Raw genomic sequence first — 12,466 nt, 5'->3', positions numbered from 1 at the left:
CTGTACAGCACCAGGAGTAACGTATGCCGTGAGGGAACCATTATTACTCACTCTGCCCTTGGACTTGTGGTAGGAAATACACATTGAAGTACTCATTGTTTAGTGTACATGAATGAATGCACAATAATTACAGTTTAATGTAAGTTCCAGTACCTCAAGCCGTTGTGGAATAGTTTCCCAACAGACTGAATAAAGATGTTAGGCCCAATTATAGCACAGACTGCCCAATTCTGGCATCTTGGATGTACTTTTGGTCCACAAAGACAGTGTTTGGCAGTTTTAATGAAGTTAAGGATGAAAGGTCTAAGCTTGCAAAGAACTGCATTTTTGGTTTATCTGTACCTTTTGCTGTGACCCGGATACGAACCGGGGTTGCTGCGGCCACAACGCAGAGTACTAACCACTATACGATCACAGCTGAGAAGTGCCAGTGGTCATAGTTCTAGTCTTTGTTGCTCTCCATGACTTTTTGGTTAGCCCACAGTTAGAAAAACCATGGAAAATCTTTATGACACACATACATCTTTCACAAGAAAATTCCAAAAACAATCTTTTATTAAGTTTGGTAAGGGCTCAAAACTGCATTTCTGTACAGCACCAGGAGTAATGTATGCTGTGAGGGAACCGTTATTACTCACTCTGCCCTTGGACTTGTGGTAGGAAATAGACATTGAAGAACTCATTGTTTAGTGTACATGAATGAATGCACAATAATTACAGTTTAATGAAAGTTCCAGTACCTCATGCCGTTGTAGAAGAGTTTCCCAACAGACTGAATAAAGATGTTAGGCATGTGTACCACAGACTGCCCAATTATGGCATCTTTGATGTACTTTAGGTGCACAAAGACAGTGTTTGGCAGTTTTAATGAAGTTAAGGATGAAAGGTCTACGCCTGCAAAGAATTACATTTTTGGTCTATCTGGACCTTTTGCTGTGACCCAGATTCGAACCGGGGTTGCTGCGGCCACGACGCAGAGTACTAACCACTATACGATCACAGCAGAATCGTGCCAGTGGTCATAGTTCTAGTCTTTGTTGCTCTCCATGACTTTTTGGTTAGCCCACAGTTAGAAAAACCATGGTAAATCTTTATGACACACATACATCTTTCACAAGAAAATTCCAAAAACAATCTTTTATTAAGTTTGGTAAGGGCTCAAAACTGCATTTCTGTATAGCACCAGGAGTAATGTATGCCGTGAGGGAACCGTTATTACTCACTCTGCCCTTGGACTTGTGGTAGGAAATACACATTGAAGTACTCATTGTTTAGTGTACATGAATGAATGCACAATAATTACTGTTTAATGTAAGTTCCAGTACCTCAAGCCGTTGTGGAATAGTTTCCCAACAGACTGAATAAAGATGTTAGGCCCTTTATAGCACAGACTGCCCAATTCTGGCATCTTGGATGTACTTTTGGTCCACAAAGAGAGTGTTTGGCAGTTTTAAAAAAGGTAAGGATGAAAGGTCTAAGCCTGCAAATAATTACATTTTTGGTTTATCTGTACCTTTTGCTGTGACCCGGATTCGAACCGGGGTTGCTGCGGCCACAACGCAGAGTACTAACCACTATACTATCACAGCTGAGAAGTGCCAGTGGTCATAGTTCTGCTCTTTGTTGCTCTCCATGACTTTTCGGTTAGCCCACAGTTAGAAAAACCATGGAAAATCTTTATGACACACATACATCTTTCACAATCAAAATTCCAAAAACTATCTTTTATTAAGTTTGGTAAGGGCTCACAACTGCATTTCTGTACAGCACCAGGAATAACGTATGCTGTGAGGGAACCGTTATTACTCATTCTGCCCTTGGACTTGTGGTAGGAAATACACATTGAAGTACTCATTGTTTAGTGTACATGAATGAATGCACAATAATTACAGTTTAATGTAAGTTCCAGTACTTCATGTTGTTGTAGAAGAGTTTCCCAACAGACTGAATAAAGATGTTAGGCATGTGTAGCACAGTGCCCAATTCTGGCATCTTGGATGTACTTTTGGTCCACAAAGAGAATGTTTGACAGTTTTAAAGAAGTTAAGGATGAAAGGTCTAAGGCTGCAAAGAACTGCATTTTTGGTTTATCTGTAACTTTTGCTGTTACCCGGATTCGAACCGGGGTTGCCGCGGCCACAACGCAGAGTACTAACCACTATACGATCACAGCTGAGAAGAGCCAGTGGTCATAGTTCTAGTCTTTGTTGCTCTCCATGACTTTTTGGTCAGACCACTGTTGGAAAAACCATGGAAAATCTTTATGACACACATACATCTTTCACAAGAAAAATTCCAAAAACTATCTTTTATTAAGTTTGGTAAGGGCTCACAACTGCATTTCTGTACAGCACCAAGAGTAACGTATGCTGTGAGGGAACCGTTATTACTCACTCTGCCCTTGGACTTGTGGTAGGAAATAGACATTGAAGTACTCATTGTTTAGTGTACATGAATGAATGCACAATAATTACTGTTTAATGTAAGTTCCAGTAACTCAAGCCGTTGTGGACTAGTTTCCCAACAGACTAAATAAAGATGTTAGGCATGTGTAGCACAGACTGCACAATTCTGGCATCTTGGATGTACTTTTGGTCCACAAAGAGAATGTTTGACAGTTTTAAAGAAGTTTAGGATGAAAGGTCTAAGCCTGCAAAGAACTACATTTTTGCTTTATCTGTACCTTTTGCTGTGACCCGGATACGAACCAGGATTTTTGCAGCCACAACGCAGAGTACTAACCACTATACGATCACAGCTGAGAATTGCCAGTGGTCATAGTTCTAGTCTTTGTTGTTCTCCATGACTTTTTGGTCAGACCACTGTTGGAAAAACCATGGAAATTCTTTATGACACACAAACATCTTTCACAAGAAAAATTCCAAAAACTATCTTTTATTAAGTTTGGTAAGGGCTCACAACTGCATTTCTGTACAGCAACAGGAGTAATGTATGCCGTGAGGGAACCTTTATTACTCACTCTGCCCTTGGACTTGTAGTAGGAAATACACATTGAAGTTCTCATTGTTTATTGTAGATGAATGAACCCAAAATAATTAGTTTAATGTAAGTTCCAGTACCTCATGTCGTTGTGGAAGAGTTTCCCAACAGACTGAATAAAGATGTTAGGCATGTGTAGCCTAGACTACCCAATTCTGGCATCTTGGATATACTTTTGGTCCACAAAGACAGTATTTGGCAGTTTAAAAGAAGTTGAGGATGAAAGGTCTAAGCCTGCAAAGAACTGCAGTTTTGGTTTATCTGTACCTTTTGCTGTGACCCGGATTCGAACCGGGGTTGCTGCGGCCACAACGCAGAGTACTAACCACTATACGATCACAGCTGAGAAGTGCCAGTGGTCATAGTTCTAGTCTTTGTTGCTCTCCATGACTTTTTGGTCAGACCAGAGTTGGAAAAACCATGGAAAATCTTTATGACACACATACATCTTTCACAAGAAAAATTCCAAAGACTATATTTTATTAAGTTTGGTAAGGGCTCACAACTGCATTTCTGTACAGCACCAGGAGTAACGTATGCCGTGAGGGAACCGTTATTACTCACTCTGCCCTTGGACTTGTGGTAGGAAATACACATTGAAGTACTAATTGTTAAGTGTACATGAATGAATGCACAATAATTACAGTTTAATGAAAGTTCCAGTACCTCATGCCGTTGTAGAAAAGTTTCCCAACAGACTGAATAAAGATGTTAGGCATGTGTAGCACAGACTGCCCAATTATGGCATCTTTGATGTACTTTTGGTCCTCAAAGACAGTGTTTGGCAGTTTTAAACAAGTTGAGGATGAAAGGTCTAAGCCTGCAAAGAACTACATTTTTGGTTTATCTGTACCTTTTGCTGTGACCCGGATTTGAACCGGGGTTGGTGCGGCCACAATGCAGAATACTAACCACTATACGATCACAGCTGACAAGTGGCAGCGGTCATAGTTCTAGTTTTTGCTCTCCATGACTTTTTGGTCAGACCAAAGTTGGAAAAACCAGGGAAAATTTTTATGACACACATACATCTTTCACAAGAAAAATTCCAAAGACTATCTTTTATTCAGTTGGGTAAGGGCTCACAACTGCGCTTCCGTACAGAACCAGGAGCAACGTATGCCGTGAGGGGACCGTTATTACTCACTCTGCCCTTGGACTTGTAGGAAATACACATATAAGTTTTCATTGTTTAGTGTAGATGAATGAACCCAAAATAATTACAGTTTAATTCAAGTTCCAGTACTTCATGCCGTTGTGGAAGAGTTTCCCAACAGACTGAATAAAGATGTTAGGCATGTGAAGCACAGACTGCCCAATTCTTGTATTTTGGATGTACTTTTGGTCCACAAAGACATTGTTTGGCAGTTTTAATGGGTTTCATGATGAAAATTGTAAGCCTGCAGGCAATGACATTGTGGTATTTCTGGACCTTTTGCTGTGATCCGGACTCGAACCGGGGTTGCTGCGGCCACAACGCAGAGTACTGACCACTATAAGATCACAGCTGACAAGCGGCAGCAGTCATCGTTCTAGTCTTTGTTGCTCTCCAAGAACAGTACAAATGCTAAGTTTGTTGTCTTCATACACACATATAGAAGAGACACATCTTCACATCCCAATCACAGCAGGTGACCACTCTGGTTTTCATTCACAATGCTTTTGCCCCATCAGTCAAAAACATTTTTCCATCCTCTCTTTACTAAGTATCAGCCTTACAGCGGCATGTGGGTAGAAACTGGCTTTGCTTACCATACAGAGAACACCAAAGACATCTTGGTACACCAAGGTGTGAGACAAGACACCACCCTTCAAGAAGAAAACTCTATCATTGCCGCTGTCTTTACTGATTCTTGAAGTTACACCAAAATGAAGACAGAAACAACAGGATCATTTCCACCATGCCTTCCCATGTGTCCAGGTGTCCTTTGGCAAGCCATTGAATCCCGTTAAGGTCCTGGTACTTTAAGGTTGGTGCCAATATTCAGCAGTGTGTGAATGTGTGCGTCCATAGGGGAATGGGACTGTGAATTTAAAAAAAAAGTATTTCTAAAAAGGTCGTAAAGCACTACAGAAGTCGTATACATTATTACCTATTTATTCATCTTTTCCCTGAGAGAGGAATCTGACAGTGAGATAAACACAAATGCACACAAATATGTGTTGCCTTGACACTTGGATGGGAACTTGGTGACGAAAGGCCATAGATGTTTAAAGCTAAAAAAAAAACATTTGCACCTGGCTGCTGTGGCTCTTTGGGTTATCCACGCCCGTGTAGGGTTGTAGATAGGAGTGGTTGCAATCATAAGTAGAGTACGGGTGTGTTTGAGAGTTCCCTTTTGGGTGGTTGAAAGCAGAAGCTACAATTTCTGTGCATATAGTGTATCGTGAGGTATTCTTTTGTAAGTTGATGTACCGATGATGCTGTTGTACGGAGCTCTTAAGCCACATTGTAATTAAAGCACTGTTTAGACCTTCCTTTACAGTACCTATGTTCTTTCTCTTACAGCTTATCCCATCAGGGGTCGCCACAGCGAATCATCCTTACTGTCGAGGACAAGATGCATGGTAGAGTTGGCAATGTTTTACACTGGATGCCTTTCCTGACGCAATCCTCTCAATTAAGCCGGGCTTGGGACCGGCATTCCGAAGTAGAAAAGGGAACAGGGAGCAGCCTGGATTTGAACCCTGGTTCCACGGACAGAAGGCGTCGCAAACCAGCCCAAGCTTAACCGGCTCCCAACTTCCTTTAGAGTACCTATACAGGCTTGTAATTGATTTACCCACCTGTACCCACCTAAAGGGGCAGTTATGATAAAGCCATAAGCATTATCAACCCCAACAATCCTTAAAGATGAACTCAGAACGGCCAATGGAGGACTTGAGAGCTTCTGAGATGTCCAACCAGATTGAACATTCCTGAAATAACATAAAACACTTTTTGCTCAAAGGTTTTTATTCAAATATTTCCACAGAAACAGATGAAGTTGGACCACCAAAAAATGTGGAAGCAAGAGAAATATTGAACACAGCATATCAGTGAATGCTGTTACTGATGAGACAAACCTTCCACCAAACACTTAACAACAGACACCAACTGCTGGTTTTGACTCCTAGCAGAAAAAAGCTTAAAAGGCCAGCACATCACACAACGTCTAAAAAGGAAATGACAAAAAAGAAAGAGGCTTAAAAGAACAACCCAAAAAGGAAAAAACGCACCCTGTTCACCAAAAAGATTTCAACTTTGTTACTGCTGTTACTTCTTCACAACAGGATGACATGTATTTTTTACGGTATTTCCATGTGCTTTTCTTATTTTGTTTAAACACTTCCTCCAGGGCTGTAACTCCATCACGTCTCACTAGGAGATGGATGTCAGAGCTTTCACCTGCAGAAAAAAAATACACACTAACATTAACACTGAATGGATAACGAGGAACAACGACTCACTATGTGAGACAGTGAGGTTATACATTTCATAATAAGTGCAGCCTTACTCACTTATTGCAGGGAGAAGTGTAATCAGTGACCGCCTCATCACCTGAAACGTAAAGTGAAAAACATCAGAAAGGAAACAACAACAGTCAAAGATGGAGTCAGCAGAGAGTCGTACTTGTCTGATAGTAATCGTAGACTTTGACCACGGCTGGTTTCAGGTTTCCGACCTGCTGATCCTTCTCCAGGATCACATTGAAAGTTTCTTTCTGACCCTTCTTTAACTGTGAAGTACAAACAGGGACACATGCATGAGAATACAAAACAACCAAACGCTTCATGAACTACAAAGCTTCAAAGCTTCTTACCCCGTCCAGATAGATGTTGATGTAACCTTCCTCTACGTCCACACGCTTCACCAAGCGGTTTTCCTTCAGCTGTGACACAAACAACACACATGCTGTTAACACAAATAAGAAAAGCTAGTCTGGACTAGCAAGGATGTTGTCTCACCATTTTCAAAGAGTTGTCCTGCAGAATGTAACCAGACAGCAGCTTAATGTTGATCACCACCATGTTGGTTTCCTCTCGTCTGCCCTGAAACCTGTGGGAATCAAACCCAGCAGAACTCTCAAACAGAACCAGAACATCGAAAGAGGCATTGTTTTTTTTATACACTTTGGGTTTAAAGATGATATCTACTTACTTGACTTGCACAAAGAGCGTGAACTCTGGTCGGGGAATGTCACATCGACCCCTAGTGTTGGTAGAGATTTCAAAGGCAGAAAAGTCGGAAGGAGGGGGGATGTTGTAGAACAAAGAGATCTGGAAAGACAACATTTAAACCATCAACAGCACATTCTCTGAACACATGGACTTCCATGACTGTGATTGATTTCTACTTTTCTGTACCTGTGCCAGCACACAGCTCTGACCCTCAGCTTTAATTGTGTACTCTCCAGGAATCTCAGTCAGTTTCTCCTCTTGATAAAGCAGTCTGTTGTTCTTATTCACAGTGAAGCGTTTGTTCAGACCACCCACTGAAGTCACTGTGACTGTAGTACTGCCTTCCGGACTGAAGGTGGCAGTAGCATACTTGGCCAGAGCTTGGAGGGCCACGACTGTGTCCTGTGCAGCAAAAAAGTTGCAGTGAGTGACTGCTGTTTAAGTCTCCATGTTAGAGCCACATGAATGTAGGAGGAGCTACCTGCGTGGACGAGAAGCCACCAAACGGATTCTGCTGCTGAGCGAGCCAACGCACGATGCCGGCGGCATAATCCAAACCAAAGCCTGGCAGAGATGGACCAGAAAGCAGAGCCAAGAGCACATAGGATGTCATCTCCACCTCCACTGAGTCCAGGTCTGTTTCAGGAGCACCATCTCTCTTCCAGTGACGAGTACCTCCTGGAATCCAAAGACAAATGATTTTCATGTTGGTCATCCCATCTATCCTGCTTTCATTTGAAGTCATAGTATTAAATAACAAAAAATAGTATAAAATCTGTAGGGCTCCATCAAGGTGGGGGTCCAGTTTGTGATGATTTATTTTGTTAGCAACTTCTTAGAGTTGGGCAGATGTCTTTATAATTCAGAGCTAAGTTAATTTTTTATTCCATTTTACCAATGTAACATTGTCTGCGACGTGTCTTATAAGCAGCTTGTTGCCACTGTTGAAAGTCTTGATCTTCTGTCTAACCTTCATTGATGGACTTCTGGTCCAGGAGGGTGATGAGTTTGCTCCTCATGTCCTGGTCTCCAGCCAGGGTGAATGTGTAGGACAGCAGGGCGACGGTGTACAGATTGGTTATTTTACCCGACACTGCAGTTCTCAGACATTTCAGGCAGTTCTGAACCACTGGATTCTGGGTAAAAATGCACACGAAAAGGTGAAGTTTAGTCCAGGAGGATTAACAATAGTGAATGAATACTACATTATGTTTATACAGATTTTGTGTACTTGCATCTTACATCCAATTAATGTAAGTCCATTGACATCAACACCAGATCAACAAAACACAATTCTACACTGGCAGTCTAGTTGTTTAATCACATAAATTACAAACTAAAATTACAATAATTTAAAACGGCCCTCCTTAAACAACTGATTTGCCAGATTGTATCCCTGTGCAAAGGAATAACAGCCCCCAAGTGAGAGTTGGGGTTAGACTTGGTTCAATGGACCATCTCTACAGATTATGTCCATAAATACTCCAACATGAAACAAACATCTGACAAACATTTGCATCACTGTATTATTAATATATGGACCCTTGTAATCATGCCACCAGAGAAGCATTAATTCTCTAACTATTTAGCAGGTTCAACTTACTGAAACTGACATTTTTGAGCTTGTACGATATTTTAAAGAGTAATCTTTTTTCATTCATCTTCTAATCCATTTTTCCCTTTCGGGGTCACGGGGCTGCCAGAGCCTGTCCCAGCCACTTGTGGTAGAAGCCAGGGGACACTCTGGACGGGTTGCCAGTCTGTCGCAGAGTAGAGTGTCTGCAATCACACACCCATGCACTCATATTCACACCTAGGGACAATTTAGGTTGACCAATTAACCTATGAAGCATGTTTTAGGACAGTGGGAGGAAGCCGGAGTCTCCAGAGAAAACCCACACATGCACAGGGAGAACATGGAAACTCCACACAGAACGGTCCCCCATTGATGTTCTGGTCGAGATCCCCCAGCCGGGACTTTAATACGGGGTCTCCTTAATGTGAGGCAAGAGCACCAACCACTGCGCCACTGTGCAGCCACGGCCATTTTAAAGATTCAATTTCTATTTTTGTAAAATGACAAGAAACTATTGCTTTACAAGTTTCACATCAAATATTTCACTGACAAATATTTTCCAGTTGAGTTAGTTGGGGTTAGGTCTAGGGCTTACAGTGGCATTTCCGTCCAGCTCCAGCATGGCAGCAGCAACGTAGGCTGTCAGGGAGACGTCATCACTCACTCCCCCCTGGAAATGGGACAGGAGTGACGAAATACACATTAAACATATTGTTTAGTGTACATGAATGAACCCAAAACAATCAGATTTTGATTGAAGTTCCAAACCTTCATGCCGTTGTGGAAGAGTTTCCCAACAGACTGAATGCAGCCATCAGGCTTCTGGAGTCCAGACAGCCAAGTTCTGGCATCTTCGATGTACGTCTGGTCCACAAAGATGTACTGTTTTGCAGCGTTGAAGGATTTCATGACAAAAGTAGTAAGCCTACAGAAAGAAGTCACAAAACACATCACATGAAAAGTGGTTAAAGTGGAAAGCAAGTGCATGAGAAAATATGATGGTCTAACATGCTTAGGTCATGACAGGCTAACAGAATGTTGAAAACTCGTGGATAGTAAAATAAATAAATAATAAGTTTATACAATACCATAAAACCTTAACACTAAAGGAAGGACTTTGTAACTGGCATTTTTGATCGAACTGGGATTCTATATGTATTTGTTGCAACATATTTAATATATAATATATCTGTCATGTGGAGTTCCACAAGGCTTTGTGTTAGGTCCCATTAATTTTTTACTTGTTGAAACAAAGTCCCGGTATTGAAAAACCTGAATATTTTTAAGTTGCTTTTAACTTTAAAAAGTAACCATTGGGAAATGCCAAATGAACAACCGCAGTACTGAACAATCATTACTGTTTTTACTACATCTGTGATATACATCAAAACTTATTTTTGAATTATTTCCAAAGAAGATAAAGATCACAAATGCTAACATCAACATTAGCTTATTGTACTTTTTTGGTGCTCAGATATCAATCTCATATCAATCTAGATTTTGTTTCATTTTTAGGCTTTTATTTTTAATAACATTAGAACCCTTATCCTTAGTCACGTGCACCTGTACGGGTGTTGTCCCACACAAGTGCTGAGGGTTTTGGGGTTGTCCAGGCCCATTGAGGGTCATGGAGCAGTCTTGCAGTGCCCTTGAGGCTCGTACGGACACCTCAAGGGACAAGTAATTGGAAAGTACCATTGTCATGTGTGATAAATGTATTGTGAAGTATTTGTAAGGCTAAAGTAAGTTGGTGATGCTGCTGTATGATCCTCTTCCAAACTCTAGTCATTGGTAAAGTGCAAGTACCAGCCTCATAATGACCCCAAGCAAAGGCGACATGCACATGGTGTGCAGGTGATATGCAAGTACCTGTAGGATGTCCACACAAACTGTGATCTGACTGTCTAATTTCCTAATTAGAGGAGAGATTATTGTGTGCTATACACACACTTTTATGGACCCGTGTTTAGCACATTGTTGAACATTGTCACATGCCTGGTGTGTACATAACTTAGGGCTTCAAAATGTGACATGACTACTTTCTTGCCTTCTCCATAGAGCCTTGATGGTTGAATAATGTCAGTGAAGTCACACAGTAAAAAAGATACAATGAAAATAAACACAGAAACTTCCTCACCAGGTGTTTCCAGATGGGTCACTCATTCCAAAAGCGCTGTAGGAACCATCATCACGCTTGTAATTGAGCTCCCTCTGATATCCTAAATGCACACACAGGTGAAAATCCTTCATTCACGTTTTCCTGCTATTTTCATCAAAACACAAAACATAATATTTTGGCGACTCTCACCGCTCTCCAAGTATCCTACAGCCATCTTCCGAGTTGACTCTTTCAGCTGACCAGTGCTCTTCAGATAGTCGAGGATAAAGATGTTCGGAGCAAACAGCAACATGTTTTGTTCTCCACAGCCATACGGCATGGCCAAGAGTTTGTCTAGGTTCTTCATGGCCCGGCCCATCAGATCACCTGTAAAACCCAGAAGAGACGTCAGAAACTCCTAGCCTGGTTCTGGCTCTCTCCATCCACTTCAGAACATGTTTTACTGACCCACAACAGACACAGAGGCTCTTTCTGATCCATTCACAAAATCTTCAGGAAGCTCAAGAGAGATTTTCTTACTCACTGGTCCTTCTAATAATGAGCAGAGAGAGAATAACTAAAGACATCAGAAGACTTAAAAAAAGGATGTATTTTTCCCAAAACAGTCAAAATTGTGATCATTTTAAGAAAATGTCCAAATTATCCATTTCTCTCTTACTTGCAGGACACAGGAGAGCGTTGTGGCTGACCATCTGTGGGACTCCTTCAGCCTAACAGAAAGAATCAACAGTAAGAACTTGATGTTAGAATATTATCAGTTCAACTAAGAAATTCATCGCACATTTAACTGTTTTTGAAGTATTGGGATTATTGGTGTTTAGCTATAAAAACCTGATTTTTTTAGGGGGGGTACTAACCTCTACCAGCAGCGTGGTAATTACAGTGTCGACGTGACCCACGGTGGGGACTGTGACCACCTCTGTGCCACATTTCTTGTTGCTCCTCTCAGCCTCAGCGCTAACCTTCAGAGTCACATCACCTGTTGGCACAAAAGCATTGTTTGCCAATAAATGTCCTTTTCTCAGTCACAGGAAGCCTCTTTTTCCCTGCAGTTTGGTGCTTCCTTCACACATTTTCTAAAGATCTTCAAGGACTTAAACTAAAGGTGGAGTGTTTGTTTAGAGATTGTACTCGTGTTTGTTTGTCCTACACTACCTAGAGCAGTTGGCGTCACGATCCAGGAGAAGGTCTTGCTCTCCTCTGCACACAGACACACACTGCTGTAGACGCAGCCGTCACAGTTCTTGAAGGTGAACTGATCAGACTTGGCCAGAGTTGCCTTCACCTGCAAAGGAAAGAAAAACTCAGATTCAAGAAATGACTAACACAGAAACGGATTGTTTTCAAGAACTGAGGAAACTGTTTACCATGATGCATTTGGGGAGGTAGTTGAAGACTGTGGCTTTGAGAGTGAACACCTCTCCTCTGACGACGGAGTAGGGCAGAGTGAGGCTGACAAAGAAAGGCTGGAAGGCTGTTAGTCCAACGTTGGGAGCAACGCCAAAGCCTGCAGGAGACACACAGAAAGCTCCAGCTGCCCACTTAGTGATGGTGTCAGGGACGGTCTTCACCAAACTGGTCGATCCACTGGATCTGCATCAAAGAACCAG

At 41.7% G+C, this 12,466-nt stretch overlaps 1 protein-coding gene and 2 non-coding genes across 4 annotated transcripts in view; all 3 read right to left on the bottom strand.

Annotated features, from left to right (window-relative positions):
* Positions 1–12,466, bottom strand: part of LOC101161037 (alpha-2-macroglobulin-like protein 1) — an 88,938-nt gene that overhangs the window by 61,999 nt on the left and 14,473 nt on the right. Inside the window, exons 19-36 of one of the 2 annotated variants that reach the window (XM_023961768.1) lie at positions 12,224–12,449; positions 12,012–12,141; positions 11,714–11,835; positions 11,515–11,566; positions 11,304–11,387; positions 11,046–11,222; positions 10,875–10,956; positions 9,506–9,662; positions 9,333–9,407; positions 8,132–8,297; positions 7,643–7,839; positions 7,348–7,563; positions 7,142–7,260; positions 6,949–7,039; positions 6,804–6,872; positions 6,614–6,719; positions 6,502–6,541; positions 5,939–6,388 (exon numbers count right to left, since the gene is read on the bottom strand). In XM_023961768.1, coding sequence (XP_023817536.1) covers positions 6,385–6,388; positions 6,502–6,541; positions 6,614–6,719; positions 6,804–6,872; positions 6,949–7,039; positions 7,142–7,260; positions 7,348–7,563; positions 7,643–7,839; positions 8,132–8,297; positions 9,333–9,407; positions 9,506–9,662; positions 10,875–10,956; positions 11,046–11,222; positions 11,304–11,387; positions 11,515–11,566; positions 11,714–11,835; positions 12,012–12,141; positions 12,224–12,449 — 2,113 coding nt within the window. In that variant the 3' untranslated portion in view covers positions 5,939–6,384. Of the gene's footprint in view, positions 1–5,938; positions 6,389–6,501; positions 6,542–6,613; positions 6,720–6,803; positions 6,873–6,948; positions 7,040–7,141; positions 7,261–7,347; positions 7,564–7,642; positions 7,840–8,131; positions 8,298–9,332; positions 9,408–9,505; positions 9,663–10,874; positions 10,957–11,045; positions 11,223–11,303; positions 11,388–11,514; positions 11,567–11,713; positions 11,836–12,011; positions 12,142–12,223; positions 12,450–12,466 lie in introns of those variants that run through there. The other variant, XM_023961770.1, reaches the window with a different exon arrangement.
* trnah-gug lies at positions 1,518–1,589 on the bottom strand. Its single transcript has one exon. It is a non-coding gene; the product is annotated as a tRNA-His (tRNA).
* trnah-gug lies at positions 3,272–3,343 on the bottom strand. Its single transcript has one exon. It is a non-coding gene; the product is annotated as a tRNA-His (tRNA).

This window comes from Oryzias latipes, chromosome 2 (genome assembly GCF_002234675.1).
Source record: "Oryzias latipes chromosome 2, ASM223467v1".
NCBI lineage: Eukaryota > Metazoa > Chordata > Actinopteri > Beloniformes > Adrianichthyidae > Oryzias > Oryzias latipes.
The sequence above is the reverse complement of the archived record's forward strand: the minus strand, read 5'-3'. Positions and strand labels throughout refer to the sequence as shown.